This window comes from Serinus canaria, chromosome 17, assembly GCF_022539315.1.
Source record: "Serinus canaria isolate serCan28SL12 chromosome 17, serCan2020, whole genome shotgun sequence".
Taxonomy (NCBI): Eukaryota; Metazoa; Chordata; class Aves; order Passeriformes; family Fringillidae; genus Serinus; species Serinus canaria.
Genome location: NC_066330.1, coordinates 5,117,190 through 5,133,975, shown reverse-complemented (window position 1 = coordinate 5,133,975; position 16,786 = coordinate 5,117,190). Strand labels below are relative to the sequence as shown.

Sequence of the window (16,786 nt, the reverse complement as noted above, 5' to 3'; positions counted from 1 at the left end):
AGCCCCAGCTCTGGAGGCAGCACCATTCCCTTCCTGCCATCATGAAGGGTTTTGGAAATAGGGAAGGATGGAGGAGGTGGCTGGGGCTTAATGGAAAGAGTCTTCAGGAGCCCCAGTGCAGCTCAGTGAAATAAAGGATAAAAGTGCCTTTTGTTGGGGAAGCAGAGACAGCAAATACTGCAGGCACCATGGAAGACACGTGGCATGGATGGGATGCAGGTGCCCATTGCCTGCTTGAAAACACAGGTGACAACTGGAGCGATGCAACGGCTGCTGGCAGCTTTGGTGAGGGGAAAACTGGTGGGTTTGGGTCATTCAGGTGCCTGTGTATGGGGACAGTCACCCCCATGCACCTCCCAAATACCCTTCCTGCCTGTGAGCAGCAAGGTGCCACCACCCTGAGCTGGTGTCCCCTCCCTGGTGACAAAGAGCCTCATTTCTTTAAAATATGAGAAACAAACTGCAAATAGCAGTGCTTTTTGTGCACAGAGATGCTCTTACTGTGTCCCCTGCTCTGCAGTTGACTAAACACACGCTCCTGGTGTCAGCACTGAGCCCCCAGCTCAAGTCACTGCTGTCCCCGGCACACTCAGGTCCTTTCACAGGGACTCAGGGGACCTGGAGGCCCAAAAACTGTCCCAGGCTGATGTTTGCCCACCCAAAGGTGGGGAGTTTATTTCTGCATATGTCTCATGGCAAGGGGATTTATCCCTGAGGCCACATCCTGGTTGTGCCATGGATTTCTGGATGGCCATGCAGCTCTGTTCTGGGGACAGCAAGACCTTGTTTGGGCCATTAGGACATTTTGGGAGAGGTAGGTGCTGGGAATGGGCCCTGCTCCCCCTGTGCCCATGCAGCATTGCCCCTCTGGCCACTGCCCTCTGACAGTTTTGGGTGGCTTCAAGCAGATTTTGTCCCTGCAGGTTTTGTGAAACTCGGATTCTGGGGAAGATGAGGGAAGGTCTCAGGTCATATTAGACAGCAGAGAATCCACACCAGCCTCCATTCCCCACTGACACAACTGTAGCCTTGTCACTGTCCCCTCAGCAATCCTCTTCCGAAGGCCTTGGGCACCCCCAGGTCCGGTTAACCCTGTCCTGCTGGGGTGGGATGATACCCCGAAAGGGGACGGTGCGCGCTGCGCTGTGGAGGGGACACGGCTGTGCCGAGCCCTCAGCGCCCCGTGCTGGCACGGCGAGCTGGGGACACCGGAGCGATGGGGTCAGTGCCCTCACTGGGCACGGGGTGAGCACCGGGACGGGAAGGGACGTGAGAGGGGCCCGTGCTGGGGGTGTCAGTCGGTACCGGGGAGTGTCGGTGCTGGGTTCTGTCGGTACCGGGTGTTCGGTGCCGGGCTCTGTCGGTACCGGGGTGTCAGTCGGTGCCGGATATTCGGTCCCGGGTGTTCGGTGCCGGGCTCTGTCGGTAGCGGATACTCGGTGCCGGGTGTCGGTGCCGGGCCACAAGCGGGTCCCGCTCCCCCTCAGGACGCTCCGAAGTTCCCGCGGCGCAACGACGGGACAACAGCGCCCCCTGGCGGCCAGGACGGGACACGGCGGGAGGCGACGGGACGGGACCGGGACAAGGACAACGGCGGGACGGGACCGGGGCAGGAGCAGGAGCCGGGACGGGGACACGCGGGCAGCCCGGCCAGGACACCCTCGCTGCTACTTGTTCTGGCGACCCCGGGTCCCGTCACCCCGGTGCCAGCCGGCCGGGCTCCCCTGGTAGCCTGCCCCTCAAAAACTGCACGGTACCCGCGGACTCCCCTGGGGCTGCCTGGCCCGCCCCAGTCCTACCCCGCCTGTTCCAGTCCGTCCCAGTCCATCCCAGTCCGTCCCACCGCTGACCAACCCCGGCCCCTCGGCCCGCAGCGCCCCCACGCGGGCAGCAGCGGGAGAGCAGGGCAGGGCCTGTCCGTGACGTCACCGTGACGTCACCGCCACGCCGCCGCCTGGTTGGCCCCCGCGGCCGCCGGTCCCGTGGGGGGGCAGCGTGCGGCCGCCGCCGGAGGTAACGGGGGGGCCCGGGGGTCGCGGCCGCGGTCGGAGGGAGCGGTGGGAGCGGCGGCACCGGGCACCGCCGGCACTGCCCGGCACGCCTGGCCACGGGCCGCGGCCGCCGGGGGGGCCGGGAGGGGCCGGCGGAGCTGTCCGGGCCGGAGCCGGGGTAGGGCTGCAGCCGGCGGTCCGCGGGGTCCGCATCGCCTCGGGACTGGAGCGCGGGGGGGCCCGGCCCCGGTGGGCGGGAGGCGAAAGGGCCGGGCCGGGCCTTGCACTGGGGACCGCCCCTTCGCACCGCATGGGGCTGCTGTAACCCCCCGGGCCCGGGAGGGGACCCCCACGGCGGCACAACCACAACCCCTCTGCCTGGGGATCCCCCGGCCGCGCACCCCCGGCCCGTTCCGCTCCCCGGCCTGCCAGCGGCCCCGGGGCTCGGGCCCCGCGCTGAGGTGACCCCTCCACGCCGTGTGACCTTCCCCCCACGGCTGCGGCGTCCATGGGGCGAGTCCTGGCCTTCACCTGCCCGCACTTCCGCCGGCCCCGGCCGCGTTTCGGGTGCTCCTGGGGCGGCAGGAAGGGTTCGGGTTTAGGTTTGGCTTAGGGGTGCTGGGTGCTCTCTGCCTCTGCTGGTAGCCTGTGACACCCTGAAAAATGAGTCACCAGGGACTCACCAAGCCAAACCCAGGCCAAGGAATAGCGTCAGTGCCCGGAGGGTGAGCCTGAGTCCTGGCCCGTGAGATCAGACAGGAGAATTGCTCGAACTGGAGCACAGACAGGAGCACTGTAGGAGCCCTCCATGTACTGGCTACACTTGAAGCCTCTGAGCTAAGGGACAGCAGCAGCTCCTGTCCCCCAGCCTCCTTGGGAGTGTGTCTGTGGGGCTGGGGTGTCTCTTATTTGTGGTTTCCTGGAGCTATGGTCACACTTACAGGACTAGAGGGGTGATTTGGCACTTAAATCCCATATTCTCTGCTCCTAGATCACAGCATAGACCAGCTCCTGGCACTACTGAGCCAAACTGGATTTCCACCAGTGACTTGTAAGTTGAGATGCCATGTCCCCCTTTCCTGTCCCTAGGCTGTTCGAGCCACCAAACCTGTCTAAGCTGCCATAGAAAAGGTTTTGTGTCTAATGGGGTATTTGCCAGCAAATTCAAGCCATGAACTCTATATATTTATTTTGTAAAGGTGTTTGAAGTCCTTGAATTTACCCTTTGGCCACCTTAAATCTAGTTTCTAATCCCCAGCGCAGTTAATCAAATCCATAGTGGTTTGAATTATGAGATGCCTGGGGGGGATTTATAGCTTGTATTGCTGATTATACCTTGACTTTATTATATTGCAAATATCTAACTTATAGTCACAGCTCAGATTTACAATCCTCAGGTAGGTGCTCAGGATAACTTTTAGCAACTCGAGGTGTAATTGGAGGTGACTGATGAGGTTGTTGCCACACATAAACATGGAATCTGTAAAATGTTAAGACAGGGAAAGGAAAGGCAGAATAGGTGAAAAGGGAGGGTCAGCCTTAAAATATAATTGTATAATTGCATGTATTGCTGAGCAAAGCTCTGCCATGCCTGTTCTGGCTGAGGCATCTGCCCAAGGAGAGGTTTTGGGCTCGTTGATCTCCAGAAAATACCAGGATTTAGATCTTTGTTCCTTCTTGCTCTCAGCTGAAGGTTTTTGTAGTTTGCAGTAGCCCTGGGGAGGGGGAAGGGGTGATAAAAGGTGTGGCAGAGCTGACTCATTCCTTGCTGGCTTGGGCTTCTCCCATCCCAGGGGAGCAGTGAGTCCCGTGTGGGCAAGTGCCCTCGGCCAGCATGACCAGCGAGGTGGTGGAGAACGAGTTTGAGTTTTACTCCAAGGCAGAGAAGTACTGGAAGGATGTGCCCGCCACGGTGGATGGCATGCTGGGGGGCTACGGCCACATCTCCAGCATCGACATCAACAGCTCCAGGAAGTTCCTGCAGAGGTTTCTGCGGGTAGGTGGCACAGTTTGTCGTGCTCCTAAAACCCCACCCTTCTCCCAGTGTGGAGCTGGGCTCTTCCCTCTGAATTTCTCCATGGGATCCTGTGTGGTTGTCCCGTTTCTCCTTGGTGGGTGCCTTGCAGTGGGACTCACCCCTCACGGTGGTCATTGCAGGATGGCCCCAACAGGACGGGCACAACCCGTGCTCTGGACTGCGGGGCTGGCATTGGCCGGATCACCAAGCGGCTGCTGCTGCCCCTCTTCAAGACAGTGGACATGGTGGATGTGACAGAGGACTTCCTCACCAAGGCCAAGAGCTACCTGGGCGAGGAGGGCAGGCGGGTGCGCAACTACTTCTGCTGTGGCCTCCAGGACTTCAGCCCTGAGCCAAACTCCTATGATGTCATCTGGATCCAGTGGGTCATTGGTGAGGGCCACTGCTTGTGGGGTCTTTCCAGCCTGTCCTGTTCCCTTGAGGAGCAGGTGTCCTATGCACTGGGGAGAGCAGCTTGAGGTCTGCATGGAGGATGAGCATCACAGCATGGGTGGGGTCCTGGGGTGGGCAGCTCATGGAGCCCTCATGGAGGGACCTTGTACCTTTTCCCCCAAGCCCTCAGAGGCCAGAGCAGAGGTGTGGGTTGGATGGAGTTGAGTAGTGAGACACAAAGTTGGACATCCCCAAGCTAAAGCTTTCCCTGCAGACTTCAGATGTCTGAAGTATTTGGTTCCAGAGGGATCCCAAATGCAATTTCTGTTTCCTCCCCTTGGTCACCCTCTGCCCTCTAACCCCAGCTCTGCCCCTCCAGGACATCTCACTGACAACCACCTCTCCGACTTCCTGAAGCGCTGCCGTGCCGGCCTGCGGCCCAACGGCATCGTGGTCATCAAGGACAACATGGCCCAGGAGGGTGTGATCATGGACGATGTGGACAGCAGCGTCTGCCGGGACCTGGACGTGGTCCATAAGATCATCCGCAGAGCTGGGCTGCACCTCCTGGCTGAGGAGCGCCAGGAGAACTTTCCTGATGAGATCTACCACGTCTACACCTTTGCCATGAGATGAGGGCAGCGGGAGAAGGTCTCTCCCGTGTCGTGACTCCCCTTCCAGGGGCCGGTGACAAGGACGGGACTTTGTCTTCCAAGTTGCTGCTGTTTGTGAAAAGAGGTGTTTGCCAAATACATTTTCCTGCTGTTGCACTTCTGCACATGAGGTCTGTTGGGTGCATGTTGGCTCCGTGCCACCTGCAGGGGCTCTGGACAGGAGCAAGAGGGTCTCCCATGCATGAGGTGATCTGTGGGCAGCTGCAGGTTGCTGACTGCAGTGCACAAGGCTCCTGCTCATGAACAGGAGCTTGGGGCACCTTTGGCATGGACTGGACTCCACTCCTTGCTTGGGTGTTTGACCCCTTGCTGCTGCTCAGCAATGAGATGGGTAAGGCAAAGGGGAGAAGCCTCAGCTGTTTCCCTCTGGTGGTGTGGGGAGGCAACACCAGGTTCTGGGGCTTTGAGGGGGCCTCACCTTTAAACCCCTGAGCAGGTCTTCTACATGGGCAGCAAAAAGGGAGATGTGTATGACCCTGAGTCCCCACATCCTCTTGCAGACAAAGCCTTGCCACCCTGGGAGTGCACTGGTGTGGTCTGAGCTGCTCCCAGACCCATCCAGCCTGTCACCTCCAGCTCCATCACTGTGACACTGTGCTCCCCCAGCACCCCACACCATCACCTGGCTTTGAACACTCCCATCTCCTCTTTGGCCACATTCCCTTCATTTACCCAAGTCTGGCCACTGACCCAAGGTGGCCAACACTGGCACAGCAGCATGCCAGGGGTGAACCCAAGTGCAGAGTTAGCTGCAGCTTGACCCTCCAGCCATTCCCCTCATTCCTGTCCTTCCCCCCACCTCTCCTAAGGAAAAACAAGCCCCTGTTGTTACTATAGAAGGCCTCGTTTAATAGTTCAGTTCCCATTCCAGACAGCAGGGCAGAATTTGATCACATTACTGGTTTTTTTTAAGCACCAGTTCATCAGGATACACAGTTCCAGTTCCAAATCCCAGTGAATCCCAGATCCACCTGATACAAACTCTTTAACCAGAACAGATTTTTCCTCTTCATCTACTGCATCTATCCCCCATGAAAAATACTACAAACCAACAAAACTGTGGGGCTCAGCTCTGTGGCCAGCCTTTGGCATGTCACGAGGAAGCAGGTGCCTAGAAAGGGGAGCCAGGCAGCCGTGGCAAGGCTGGAACATGAGCCCTCCAGGTGCTGCAATTCCTTCTGGGAAGGAGGCACTGGAGAATAAGATCCTGGGAGTGGTCACCAAGGGAAAGACCCAAGGAATGGGGAGGGAGGCACAAGGCACTCAGCTGCTGACTGCCCATTCCTCATCCTTGCACAGGGAACACACCATGATGTTAGGAAACATCCCTTTGTGTTTTGGAGCCCAGTAACTCTGAGATGTCCTTGGTGGATGTTCCTCTGTGCCAGGATGGGGTGCAGAAGCTCAGTCAGCCTCATTTCACTCCCATCCCCAGTGTCAGAAGTTCACACTGAGCAAGGAAGGCATCCACACCCACAGGATGATGCCAGATCTACTTCCACCACCAGGACCACAGGCAGGAAAGCCAGAACACCTTTTCCTTCTCCCAGCACCTTGAGGCATCTCTCAACTCCATTGGACACTTAAGGCACTGCATCACCCACCCATGGCAGGGCTGGGAGAGAGACAGGCTGCCTGTCCAGTCACAGCCCCCAAGTAATCTCCCTCCAAACCAGCCCCAGTATCCAGCTCCCCCACACCCAGGAGCTCTGCCTGCCTTCCCATGACGTGCCCCAGAGCAACGAGACCTTCACAAACACAGGTGTGATGTTGTGCCCAAGAAAACACCCCCAGAATGCCACAGAGAGGGACTCCATGGGCAGCACCTCTTGCTGCAAACTGTCTCAGAGCAGAGATATGGTGGCTGTAGGCACAGCAGGGCTGTGGAGGGAGCAGACAGAGGCACTGCCAGGCTCACAGGTCCTCGTGGCCAGCAGCAGCATGGTCAATGAGGAGGTACCTCTTCAGCCGGTCTGGGAGAGGCAGAGACTTGATTTTGTCACCCACTGGCCACGGTTTGAGGCGCTGCCGGATGAACACCCTGCAGAGGTTTTTCAGTGTCTGTGGCGAGCGCTCCAGCTGCTTCAGAGAGCAGAACAGAGTCTGGACCTTCTCCCCATGGAACCTACAGCTGCTGGTGTTGACCTCAAAATTGCTGGGCAGCTGGATGGCTTGTGAACTGGCCATCATGAGCTCCAGCAGAGTCTGACCCTTCTGGATGAGGGCTTCATCATCAAAGCGACTGAGGTGCCAGCAGAGGTGCTCAAAGGCGATGTGGAAGCCGGACCAGCACGAGGGACCATGGAGGGAGCAGTTGTAGGCAGCACCTGACTCCAGCAACAAGCGCAGCAGTGGGAAGTAGTCATTGAAGCTTTTTAAGCAGAAGTGTGTGAGGGACTCTGAGGCTGGGCACTCGCTGGGGTTGGCACCGTGGGCCAGCAGCAGCTGCGTGACACGGAAGCAGAAACTCTCGATGGCCTCGGCCTCCTCCTCAGTATAGCTGTACGCCATCTCTTCCAGCAGGTAGATGACATAGGTGAAGACAGTGTCGCCATCTTTGGTGGCAGCCCTGACATCTGCGCCTGGAGAAAGGGACAGAGAACGTAACTGACACTGCAGAGCATGAGGCCTGGTCAGCACCAGCTCCAGCATCCCTGGACTTTACTCTGACTCCATAAAGGAGTCAGGAGGGCAGTGCCTGGTGCTGCACAAAGAATCAGCCAGCCCAGAAAGGGGAGAAGGTTTTCTTTACCTCCTTCCAGCAGGAGACGGATGCTGTCAGTGTTGTGGATCTGGCCACTGTCACTGCTGGCCAGGACATGCAGCAGTGCTGTCTTCCCTGCAATGGAGCAATCAGTCAGTCACAGGACAACAGGGTGGCACCCCAAAAGGCAGGAAGGAAAACAATCCACCCCACCCACCAGACAGCCAAACGCAGGGAGTGACAACCTTTCTTCTGGCTGAGGCTTCCACTGTCCCCATGATGGTGCCCAGCTGTGGGGACAGTCACAGGCCACACATGCAGGGCTAGTGGTGGTCCCAGTGGGTATATGTGCCACGGCACAGTGAGTTTTAGAGCAAGTGGGCAGCACAGGATGACAGAGGCACAGCCCCACCCCACCTCCCCTGCACTGCACAGAGCTAGGTTCAGCCCTTTTCACACAGCCAACACACCAGGAGAAAATACCGAGTGCAGGGAGGTTCTGCCAGCTTCCTCCCAACTCCCAAACCCGATTGAGAGCGGGGAGCAGGTGCAGCAGCAAATGGCCCCAGCCGTGTGCCCTGCCCCAGCCCACCCTCAGCTGGGGGAGCTGGGTGGGGTGCACAGACCGTTCTTGTCAGCAGCGTTGACGTTGGCCCCCAGCTGCAGTAGCCGCCGCAGGCATGGCAACCGCTCAGGCTCCTCGCTGGCCAGGTCCAGGGGACTGCTCTCATGGATCTGCACAACAGGCAAAAACAGTTAAAAAACACTGGCAGGTACTGAAGACTGTGAGTGCCTGCAGGGAGTTGGTGCTGGGGTTTTATCTTGGCCACAGTAAGAGTCTCTCCAGCCTCCTCCCACATTGCTCCAAGGCAGGGGCTCAGCCAAAGGCAACCTGACCTTCTGCCACAGCAGCAGAGCACGGACAGCGGGCACAGGGATGTGCCAAGGGGAAGCAGCACAGGGTGAGGCCCGGGAGGAGGGAAGCAAGAGGGCTGTCCCTCACACCAGAGCAGCTCAGGCCTGGGGGCTCAGCCTGGCCATGGCAGGAGTGAAGCCATACCCGGTCTCTGCGGTTGATGTCGGCGCCGTGCTGCACCAGGAGCTCCAGCACGTCCGGCTGGTTGCGCAGCACTGCCATGTGCAGGGGCGTGTAGTAGGTGACTGGGTCTGAGGATAAAAACAGTCAGAGAGAACAAAACGGCCCCAGCACCTGCCAAGAGTGGAAGGGGACAGCTGGGGAGGGCCCTGGGAGCACAGCTGCTCCAATGGCTCCATCCTGCCAAAAGCCCCTGAGTCCCTGGTGTCCCTCTGTCCATCCTTGTGGCTGGGTCTCCACAAGGCACATCCACACTACTCCAGCAAGGAGCAGGAATATCTGAGCTGGTAGCATCCCCTCTTTCTGCCCCAGCTATCCCCCCCCTCCCAGGGCAGTTTCTCATCTGCTGGTTCCTCCCAGCCCAGCCCCTTTCCCACCAGCCTCACCTTCAAAGCTGAGGTCAGCACCAAATTCCAAGAGGATTTCTGCAGCTGGGACGAGCCCCAGCTCAGTGACCTTCAGCAGGGCATAGCTCACACCTTCCTGATAAAATGGGGAGTGGGTCTCTCTCTCCAGGACTCTTCTCACAGCTGAGAGCTGGCTCCTGTCATTGTCCAGGCAGGCAGGGCTTGAGACACACGAAAACCCAGCAGTTACTCAGTGAGCATAGCTCAGGTCTGCAAGGGTCAAAGTGGCACCAGGGAAGAAGGAAAATCCCTGGTCTTCTCTCTGGTCCTGTACCCAGAGTGTCTTTGACCTGCTGGCTGTGGGGTTTCACAGCACCTTCAGAGCCTCAGCTGAGCCCCAGTTCAGGCTTTGTTGCCAGGGGTCAGGCAGAAAGGGCCTTTCCTGGGGAGCCCCCATAGCTCCAGTGTTTTCCTCCACGTTCCCAAAGAACCACAGCAAAAGGAGGATCTGTAGGCTGAGCTGTTCCCCAGGACTGGGGGCTGTCCAAGCCAACGTCGTCCAACCTGCACCACCTCCCTGAGCTCCAGCCAACCCCCAAAAACACCCCGGGGTGTTCAGCCCCCTGTTGTTACCTCTCCAGGGAGCTCTGCCCTTCCGTGTCGGGCGTGGCCAGCAGCCCCAGGAGCTCATCCACCAGGGGCTGGCACTCCAGGACGATCCTGCGGAAGCCATGCAGGAAAGGCATCGTGCTCTGCCCGTGCACCCCCTCCCGGAGGCCTCCAGCACGGCACCGCTGTCCTCTCGCACGCCGGCCCCTCTCCGAGGGGCTTCTCCCTCTTTTCAAAACAAACAAGGCTTTCAGCAGGTCTGAACGCAGAAGAAAACACAGCCTCCCCTTCCTTATATAAAGGCAGCCCAGCCCAGCCCAGCCCAGCGCAGGGATCTCCTCCCACACACGGATCTGGCATCTCCAAGTTATCTCCCGCACGCAGAGCTGACGCTGCAGTTATCTGGGCACGGCCAGGGTGGGCACCAAGCCCCTGTGCCAGGAGCCCCGCAGGCTGCGGGTGCTCCCAGCGCTCCCAGTGCCCCGGGGCTCTGCCATCAGCAAAGCCCTGCCTGGCTTCTATGGGACAGGGGGCTGGAGCCACCGCAGGGACACCGAGCCCACAGATCGCTCTAAATCTCCCTGCAGCCCCGGGGAGGAAAGAGGAGCCCCCAGACCCCAGCAGGAGGAATAACGCGACCCTGCCTAAAGACCGCTCCACAAAAGATCTCTAAAACATACATCTTCCTTTCCTTATCGGTCTTTACGCAAGATAAATAGTCCAGTTAAAATAAGCTAATAATAATAATAAAAAAACCTAATTTGTTTTCCTGTTCGTTTTACAATGCTTTAAAGTCGGAATATTTTTGTTATTATCAGCACGTAGGTGTAAATAAATAAATAAATAAATAAGGGTATGCACCACTCCTGGCACGTTGAGTGGGCTGCATCCATATATTTTTAGATGCATTAAACACACCCATCACACCTTTCTCTGAGGGGATAGATCAGGCTGTAGCGGGGGAAAAAAAATCCCCAAACGAGTCCATAAACCTCGGTTCATTTTCACAAATAAACGCTCACAAATTCCAGTGCAAACCCCGCCGGCGGCCCCGAACAGCACGGGCAGGGAAGGGAGGCCCCGGCACCGCCCGCCCCTCACGGCTCAGCCCCGGCCCTGCCGCCCCTCACCTGCTCGGGAACTGCAACCGGAACCGGAACGGGAAGCGGAACCCGCCGGGGCGGGGCCTCCCCGGAGGGTGGGGTCTCGGTATGAGGGTGTGGTCAAAGGGGCGTGGCCTAAATCTGAGGGCGTGGTCTCACAGGAAGGTGCGGTCTCATTAAGCGGACTAGCGTATGGGCGTGGCTTCAGTGGGGCGTGGCCCCTATGGGGCGTGGCCTTGGCGGGCGCGGCCAGCAGGGGGCAGCACGCGGCCGCGCGCCGGAGGGGGGGTACACACACACCCCCCTCACCCCCGGGGGTGTCCCCTCTCTCACGGGTGTCACACCCCCAGTGTCCCCTGCCCGGTGTCCTGCCCCTTCCCAGGTGTCCCTCCCTGCCCCGAATGTCCCCCTCCCACCATGTGTCCCCCCCATGTGTCCCCCATCCCCGGCTGTCCCCCCGCCCGGGTGTCCCCCTTTTCCCTGGATGTCCCCCCTCCCTCTGGAGGACCCACCCAGGCCGGGCTGGCTGTGCTGGCAGCTGGCACCCAGTGGCTGCCGCCTCCCCGGGGCTCGGGGTGACTCTGGTGCCGCTGCCCGCAGCGCCCGGACCCTCCCCTGCTGAAAGAGCTACCAGGGGAAACATTAGCCCGGGATTTATTGGTACTATTATCATAATCATCATTATTTTTATTATTATTCTGGCGGAATCCGCCAGCGCGGGGAGCTCTGGAGAGCGGCAATAACTGAAGCCGCCTTGGGTTTCCTATTTACGTATTTATTTTATTCCGGTGGAGCGCTTCCAGATTCCAGCAGGCAGCCGTGGCCCCGGGGCAGAGGGGGCGAGGAGGCTGCGCCGGCTGGGCATTTTTCTGACATTCTGTCACGGTCCCTCCAGTTTCCCACCCTTCCCTTCCCCACACAAAGTGGGGTGCCAGGGTGGGGGACCCCGGTGCTTGCAGCCCCCGGACCCCGAGCCCACCTTCAGGGCAAGGCAGGGCTCTGCAGGGTGGCTGGTGGCCCTGGTGCCACCGGGACTTGGTGCTGTGCGGTGGCACCTCGATGGCCAGCTGGCCTGCACCCCCTCTGCAGCCCCCCTGGGTGGGTTTGGGGGTGTCATCCCCGTGTTTGCCTGAGCAGGGGTGGAAATAATCCCATCCAGCCCTGGGCAGGGAGCAGAGGGGGCAAGCAGCAAGGAAGAGTGAGGGACAGGGGGGATTTGTCCCTCTGCATAGAGGGTTCAGCTGGGTTCAAACCAGAGCAGCCACTCAGCAGTGGGGCTGCAGGGACCCCCCTTTGGGTGGGCTGGGCAGCTGAGACCTCATTCCAGTCCCAGATAAAGCCAGACCCTGGGCCCTCTGTGTTCCCACTGAAGCCCAAACCCTCCAATGTCCAAGAAAACCCTGGAGCCTCCACAATTCCAGTGGCTGCTCCAGACACAAACTCCATCCCTGTCTGTGTGGCACTGGTGGGGACCCTGCCGGTCCAGCCCTCCACAGTCACCGTTTTGGGGAGAAATCACTGCTCCTTTCCTGGGTCACCCCAGTGCCACCTCTGACCCCAGCCATGCTGTCGCTGAGGATGAGAGGGGACACTGGGCTGCCCCAAAGTGCCGTGCCAGCCCAAATGTGCCTTTTCAGAAGCCCAACAGAGGCTTTGCTGGTGACCCTGCTCACCCCCAGCTTGAAAGGAGGCTTTGGGGACGCAGTGTGGGACAAAACCTGGCTCCAAAGCAGCCCTGGGAGGTGACAAACCAGGAGAGCCACGGGCTGAGCCCTTCCCTTGCCACCAGCACAGTGGAAGTCCTCCCCTGCCACGAGCACAGAGCAGGACACAGAGCCCAGGGAGGGGGTCCCCAGCCCCACATTTCCTGGGAGCAGAGGTTTTGCAAGCAGGGCCATTGCTGGAGGGGTGTTTGAGAGCCTGGCTGGGAGAACAGCACCGGGCTCTGCCCCTTCCTCCCCGTGGCCTTGGCGGGGCGGGCTCGGAAGAATGCGAGTTGGCCATCCATCAGGGAGACACAGCAACAGCCAGCCGAAGAAAGAGGGGCATTTTAGGAGGAAAGCCAGGGAAATTTGATCATTAAGAAATCCTCCTGGCTGTCTGGGGGAATTTAATTAAATTGCTGGAAAGGGCTGTAAGCACATCTGGATCCAATATGTGCCGCTTTGATTTTTTTCTTTCTTTCTTTCTCTTTTTTTTTTTTTTTTTTTTTTTTTTAGTTCACTCTTTTCCCATCTCGTTGTTGAAGGAGGGGGGGAATAAAAGGGAAATAGCAGAGCCACGGAGTATTGGTTCATCTGGGACTGACTGGGATTCCTGGCAGGGAAAGAAAGAGAGGGAGAGAAAGAAAGAGCAGAAGAGAGGCAAAAAGAGAGGGAATGAGAAAGCTGGGAGAAAAATCTTCACCAAGGGGCTGGCTGGGGTGTTTTATAATGCCACCAACCACAGAGACAGGGAGCTGGGAGGCAGTGGGGGGAGTTGTGAGGGCTGCAGGGGAGAGGAGGAGGAGAGGAGCCAGCACAGGGCATGCTGTACTTTTGGGGTCTGGCAGAGATGGAGGGAGAAAGAAGAGCTGCTCAGTAAATCCAGAAATACCATTCCTGCTGGGAAGGGAAGGGCTGGGCTCAGGGGACTCCTCCAGCAACTGCCCCTGGCTGTCACCCTGTGGGTGGCACTGCCCTGGCCCCTGGGGTTGGAGGGGGTGCTCTGCTCCCCAGCCTGGGCAGGACATGGGCCTGGGCACCCCCACACCCCCAGAGCCAGTTTCTGGTCCTGGCCAGGCACTGCCAGGCCCCCACCATCCCCCACACTCCACTCTGAGCATTCTCCAGTGCAGCAGGGAGAGGTGCAGCTCCACAGCCAGAAAATCCTTCAGCTGTGGATGAGCCAGCCCAGCTTCTCTGCACCAGAACATCCCCAGGGCAAGGGTTTGGGGACGTTAGGAGGGAATACCTGGGTACCACAAGGAGCAGCACCATCCCATCCCAGGCAGTGCTCCAAGGAGGCTGCACTGCCCCAGCCCATGGTTTGGGGTGAGGAGGGGCTGGGGCTGGCAGAGCACATCCAGCTCCCTGCCATGCTGAGCACCATGGAAGCACAAGGTGTTGGCACAGCGTGAGAGAAATATCAGGAAACCCCTAGGAAAACACAAAGTGAGATTACCAAAAACTATAATATTTTAAATCTTTTTCTTTTGAGAGGAAGATGGACTGGCAAACAGAAAAACCTTTATCCCAAGGGCTGCAAACCCCTGAGGAGCCCAGCACAGCCCTGCCAGTTCACTGCCTCTGGCTCATCAGCCCAGCAGTTCTGGCCCAGCAAAGCTGGACTCAGAGCTCACACCCAGCTCAGCAAAACCCAGGTGCTGATGTCAGGTAAAGCAAACCCGCTCAGCTTTGTCCCTGCACCACCCACATTTTGCCCAAAGCCAAGAGTCACCTTGCCAGCTTCGAAGTCCATTTTAAAACACAATTTTTACCAAAATAAATAAATGAGAAGAGCTTGCACAAGCGGGTTAGGAAACACCAGGAGTGTGTGTTTCAAACAACCAGGTCTTGCTTGGGATGCCTCGTGTGGCTGGTGGTGTTAAAAAAACGATGCTGAGGGGAAAAAAAAAAAGGGCAAATCCTACAGCTAAAAAGGAAATTGCATTAATACGGATTGTTTTATTTAAAAAAAGCAAACCCTGACCTCTACTTCAAAAAAGTCATTAGACATTCTCCTTCTGAAAGGCCGACAGGGGATATTACTGAAAGGCCAGTTAATTTCTCAATGACTTACTGTTCTTGCTCTGCTCATGGAAATGTGTAAAGAGTTGGAGGGTAATTTAAGGCACCCTGCAGAAAGGTGTGTAAATCTTTGCATGTCTAAAGAAACTTTACCAGACCGTTAGGACTGGGGAAAAAAAGAAAATGCTTGCCCTCCTTTTTTTTTTTCTTTTTTTCTTCTTTTTTTTTTTTTTTTAACTTTCCTTTGGAACTCTGATCCCCTTTGATCATAAAAAAGGTCATATTTCAACCAAAAAAATATCAGCAATCACAGGGCCCGAGGAAGTGCGAACCCAAGGGGGTTTCACCGACGATTATTCCCTCCATTTAATTATTTAATGCCACGGACTGAGGGAAAGCTGTCTCCCCTGGAAAAGCCAGACAGTTCAAGAATAAGGTCTGGCCCTAAATAAGAGGAGGAAGAAGGTTATAAACGGGGATGGGGCTGCTCCTTCCCCCCCTCCTGCCATCACCCCTCCATGGGCCAAGAGCAGCCACCCCCAAAATAATCACAGCAAGATGTTCTCAGCCCTGGAGCCCAGAGTGGGGACTGGGGCACCCCAAAGATGGGGGTCCCCACTGCCCTGGGGAAAACCAGTGCCCACTGCTGAAGGGTCACTGCCAGGACTGATCCTGGAGCAGTTTTTCCTGGACAGGGGGTCATCCCCATCCTGGGGAGGGTCTGTCCCTGCAGTCATGGTGGAAAAAAGCAGGATCGAGTGAAGGAAGGGTGGCACGAGGCTGTGCTGGGTCCTCCAGAGCCTGATGGTGCCAGGGGTGATGCAGCCATCCCCTCCCTGACAGCACGGAGCAGCCAGGAGGGCTGCTGGCAATTCATTTGTGTTCTAAAACACGCACGGAGTGCAAGAGTGCAGTGGGCACAGGGGGACAGGGGACGTGTCCAGCTGGGTGCTGGCAGGGCCAAAACTCCCATCTTTGGGAGCATCTCGCGGGGAAGCGGGAGCAGAGGCAGTGTGACAGTGTGACAGCAGCCCGAGATTTACACAGCCGAGGGGACAGAACCCGACACCGGAGCTGGCTCCCAGAGCGCCCCTAGGGCCACAAATTGGTCCGACAGAACCAACAAACGGAACCCCCCACAAAAAAAAAAAAGGGGGGGGGGGAAGGGAGGTTGGGCTGGCTTGTTTGCACACTGGAGGAGCCCCCCGCAGAGCTGGAGAGAGCCAAAATCTGCCTTCAGCTGCACCCCTTCCAAGCTGGAGAGCTCTGGGAAGCCGCTTCCCCGTCAGGAAGATCAGATTTGGCAGCGCTGGCTGCCTTAAAAATCTGCACGCCTCCGACTGGAGGGGAAGGGAGCGCAAGAAAAGCTTTCGACAAATGTTAAAAGAACTCAGCCAGGGGTTTGCCTCCCTCGGCCGTGCTGGAGCAGGGATGTTTATGAGCTCAGAGCCGGCCGATCTCGCTTGGAGGTTTCGCGTGGAACCCAGCGCAGCCCTGTCCAAATGTCCCCGCAGCGGCGGGGCAGGAGAGAGGCTGGAATCAAGGGGAAAAATTGTTTAACCTCTTCGATTTCTGCTCATCGCCCCGAGCCCAGCGCTCTCCGCACACCAGCAACCAGCCCCGGGCTCTGCCCCTCTCCCTGCCTCCCTCCCACTGCCTCCTCCCTGCATATCTGTGTGCATGTATATACATACACATATAAATATATATAATTTTAAAGAGGAAAAACTCCTTTTTCCCGGTGGCTGGTTTTCATTAGGGAGGTTTCTTTCTAACCCCAAGGGAAGCAGCCTATGCGTTTTTAACTGCGGTGCAGGACGTAATTATCTCATTAAGGCGAGAGAGCCAGGCTTTTCCCAGGAGAGGTGACCTTGCTGCGGGGTTGATGGGGACCGGAGGAGGGGGGTGGGTGGAGGTGAAGGGGGGCCGTGTCCCCCGCTAACCTGCGGGTCACCTCTCCCTCCAGCCCCTCTCCCAGCCCACCCCATCCCTCCCCACGGAGCGCAGCCACTTACACTTGTTGATAGAAGCACTTAAAGCAGGGCTGGGGTGGGTGATGCGGATGGGATAAGGGGGGGAGAAAAGGAGGGGGGAAAGCGGCTCTGCCCCCCTCTCTGCCCCCCT

General features: G+C 58.0%; 2 protein-coding genes across 4 annotated transcripts; one reads left to right on the top strand and one right to left on the bottom strand.

Annotated features, from left to right (window-relative positions):
• The first annotated feature begins 1,853 nt into the window (after positions 1-1,853).
• On the top strand, positions 1,854-5,179 carry NTMT1 (N-terminal Xaa-Pro-Lys N-methyltransferase 1). Of its 2 annotated transcripts, none has more exons than XM_030233472.2 (5): positions 1,854-2,013; positions 2,983-3,042; positions 3,785-3,987; positions 4,149-4,401; positions 4,781-5,179. In XM_030233472.2, the coding sequence occupies exons 3-5, from the start codon at positions 3,826-3,828 to the stop codon at positions 5,035-5,037; spliced, it is 672 nt and encodes a 223-aa protein (XP_030089332.1). In that variant the 5' UTR covers positions 1,854-2,013; positions 2,983-3,042; positions 3,785-3,825; the 3' UTR covers positions 5,038-5,179. The 2 variants fall into 2 exon arrangements, with proteins under 2 accessions (XP_030089332.1, XP_030089333.1); XM_030233473.2 differs by lacking the exon at positions 1,854-2,013 and adding an exon at positions 2,105-2,169.
• Positions 5,180-5,900: 721 nt separating this feature from the next.
• Positions 5,901-11,038, bottom strand: ASB6 (ankyrin repeat and SOCS box containing 6). Of its 2 annotated transcripts, none has more exons than XM_018917728.3 (7): positions 10,962-11,038; positions 9,856-10,059; positions 9,262-9,443; positions 8,840-8,946; positions 8,406-8,514; positions 7,828-7,914; positions 5,901-7,657 (listed from the first exon to the last, which is right to left on the bottom strand). In XM_018917728.3, the coding sequence occupies exons 2-7, from the start codon at positions 9,966-9,968 to the stop codon at positions 6,990-6,992; spliced, it is 1,266 nt and encodes a 421-aa protein (XP_018773273.2). In that variant the 5' UTR covers positions 9,969-10,059; positions 10,962-11,038; the 3' UTR covers positions 5,901-6,989. The 2 variants fall into 2 exon arrangements, with proteins under 2 accessions (XP_018773273.2, XP_030089206.2); XM_030233346.2 differs by lacking the exon at positions 10,962-11,038 and adding an exon at positions 10,750-10,936.
• Between the last annotated feature and the right edge of the window lie 5,748 nt (positions 11,039-16,786).

Bases quoted from the DNA above. Each gene is read 5' to 3' on its own strand.
- ASB6 (XM_018917728.3), bottom strand. From the start codon at position 9,968: ATGCCTTTCCTGCATGGCTTCCGCAGGATCGTCCTGGAGTGCCAGCCC. The intron at 9,444-9,855 runs GTAACAACAGGG...GTGTGTCTCAAG, and splicing joins GGGCAGAGCTCCCTGGAGAG to CCCTGCCTGCCTGGACAATG. The intron at 7,658-7,827 runs GTAAAGAAAACC...CCCTTTCTCCAG, and splicing joins CCGTCTCCTGCTGGAAGGAG to GCGCAGATGTCAGGGCTGCC.
- NTMT1 (XM_030233472.2), top strand. From the start codon at position 3,826: ATGACCAGCGAGGTGGTGGAGAACGAGTTTGAGTTTTACTCCAAGGCA. The intron at 3,988-4,148 runs GTAGGTGGCACA...TGGTCATTGCAG, and splicing joins TCCTGCAGAGGTTTCTGCGG to GATGGCCCCAACAGGACGGG. The intron at 4,402-4,780 runs GTGAGGGCCACT...CTGCCCCTCCAG, and splicing joins CTGGATCCAGTGGGTCATTG to GACATCTCACTGACAACCAC.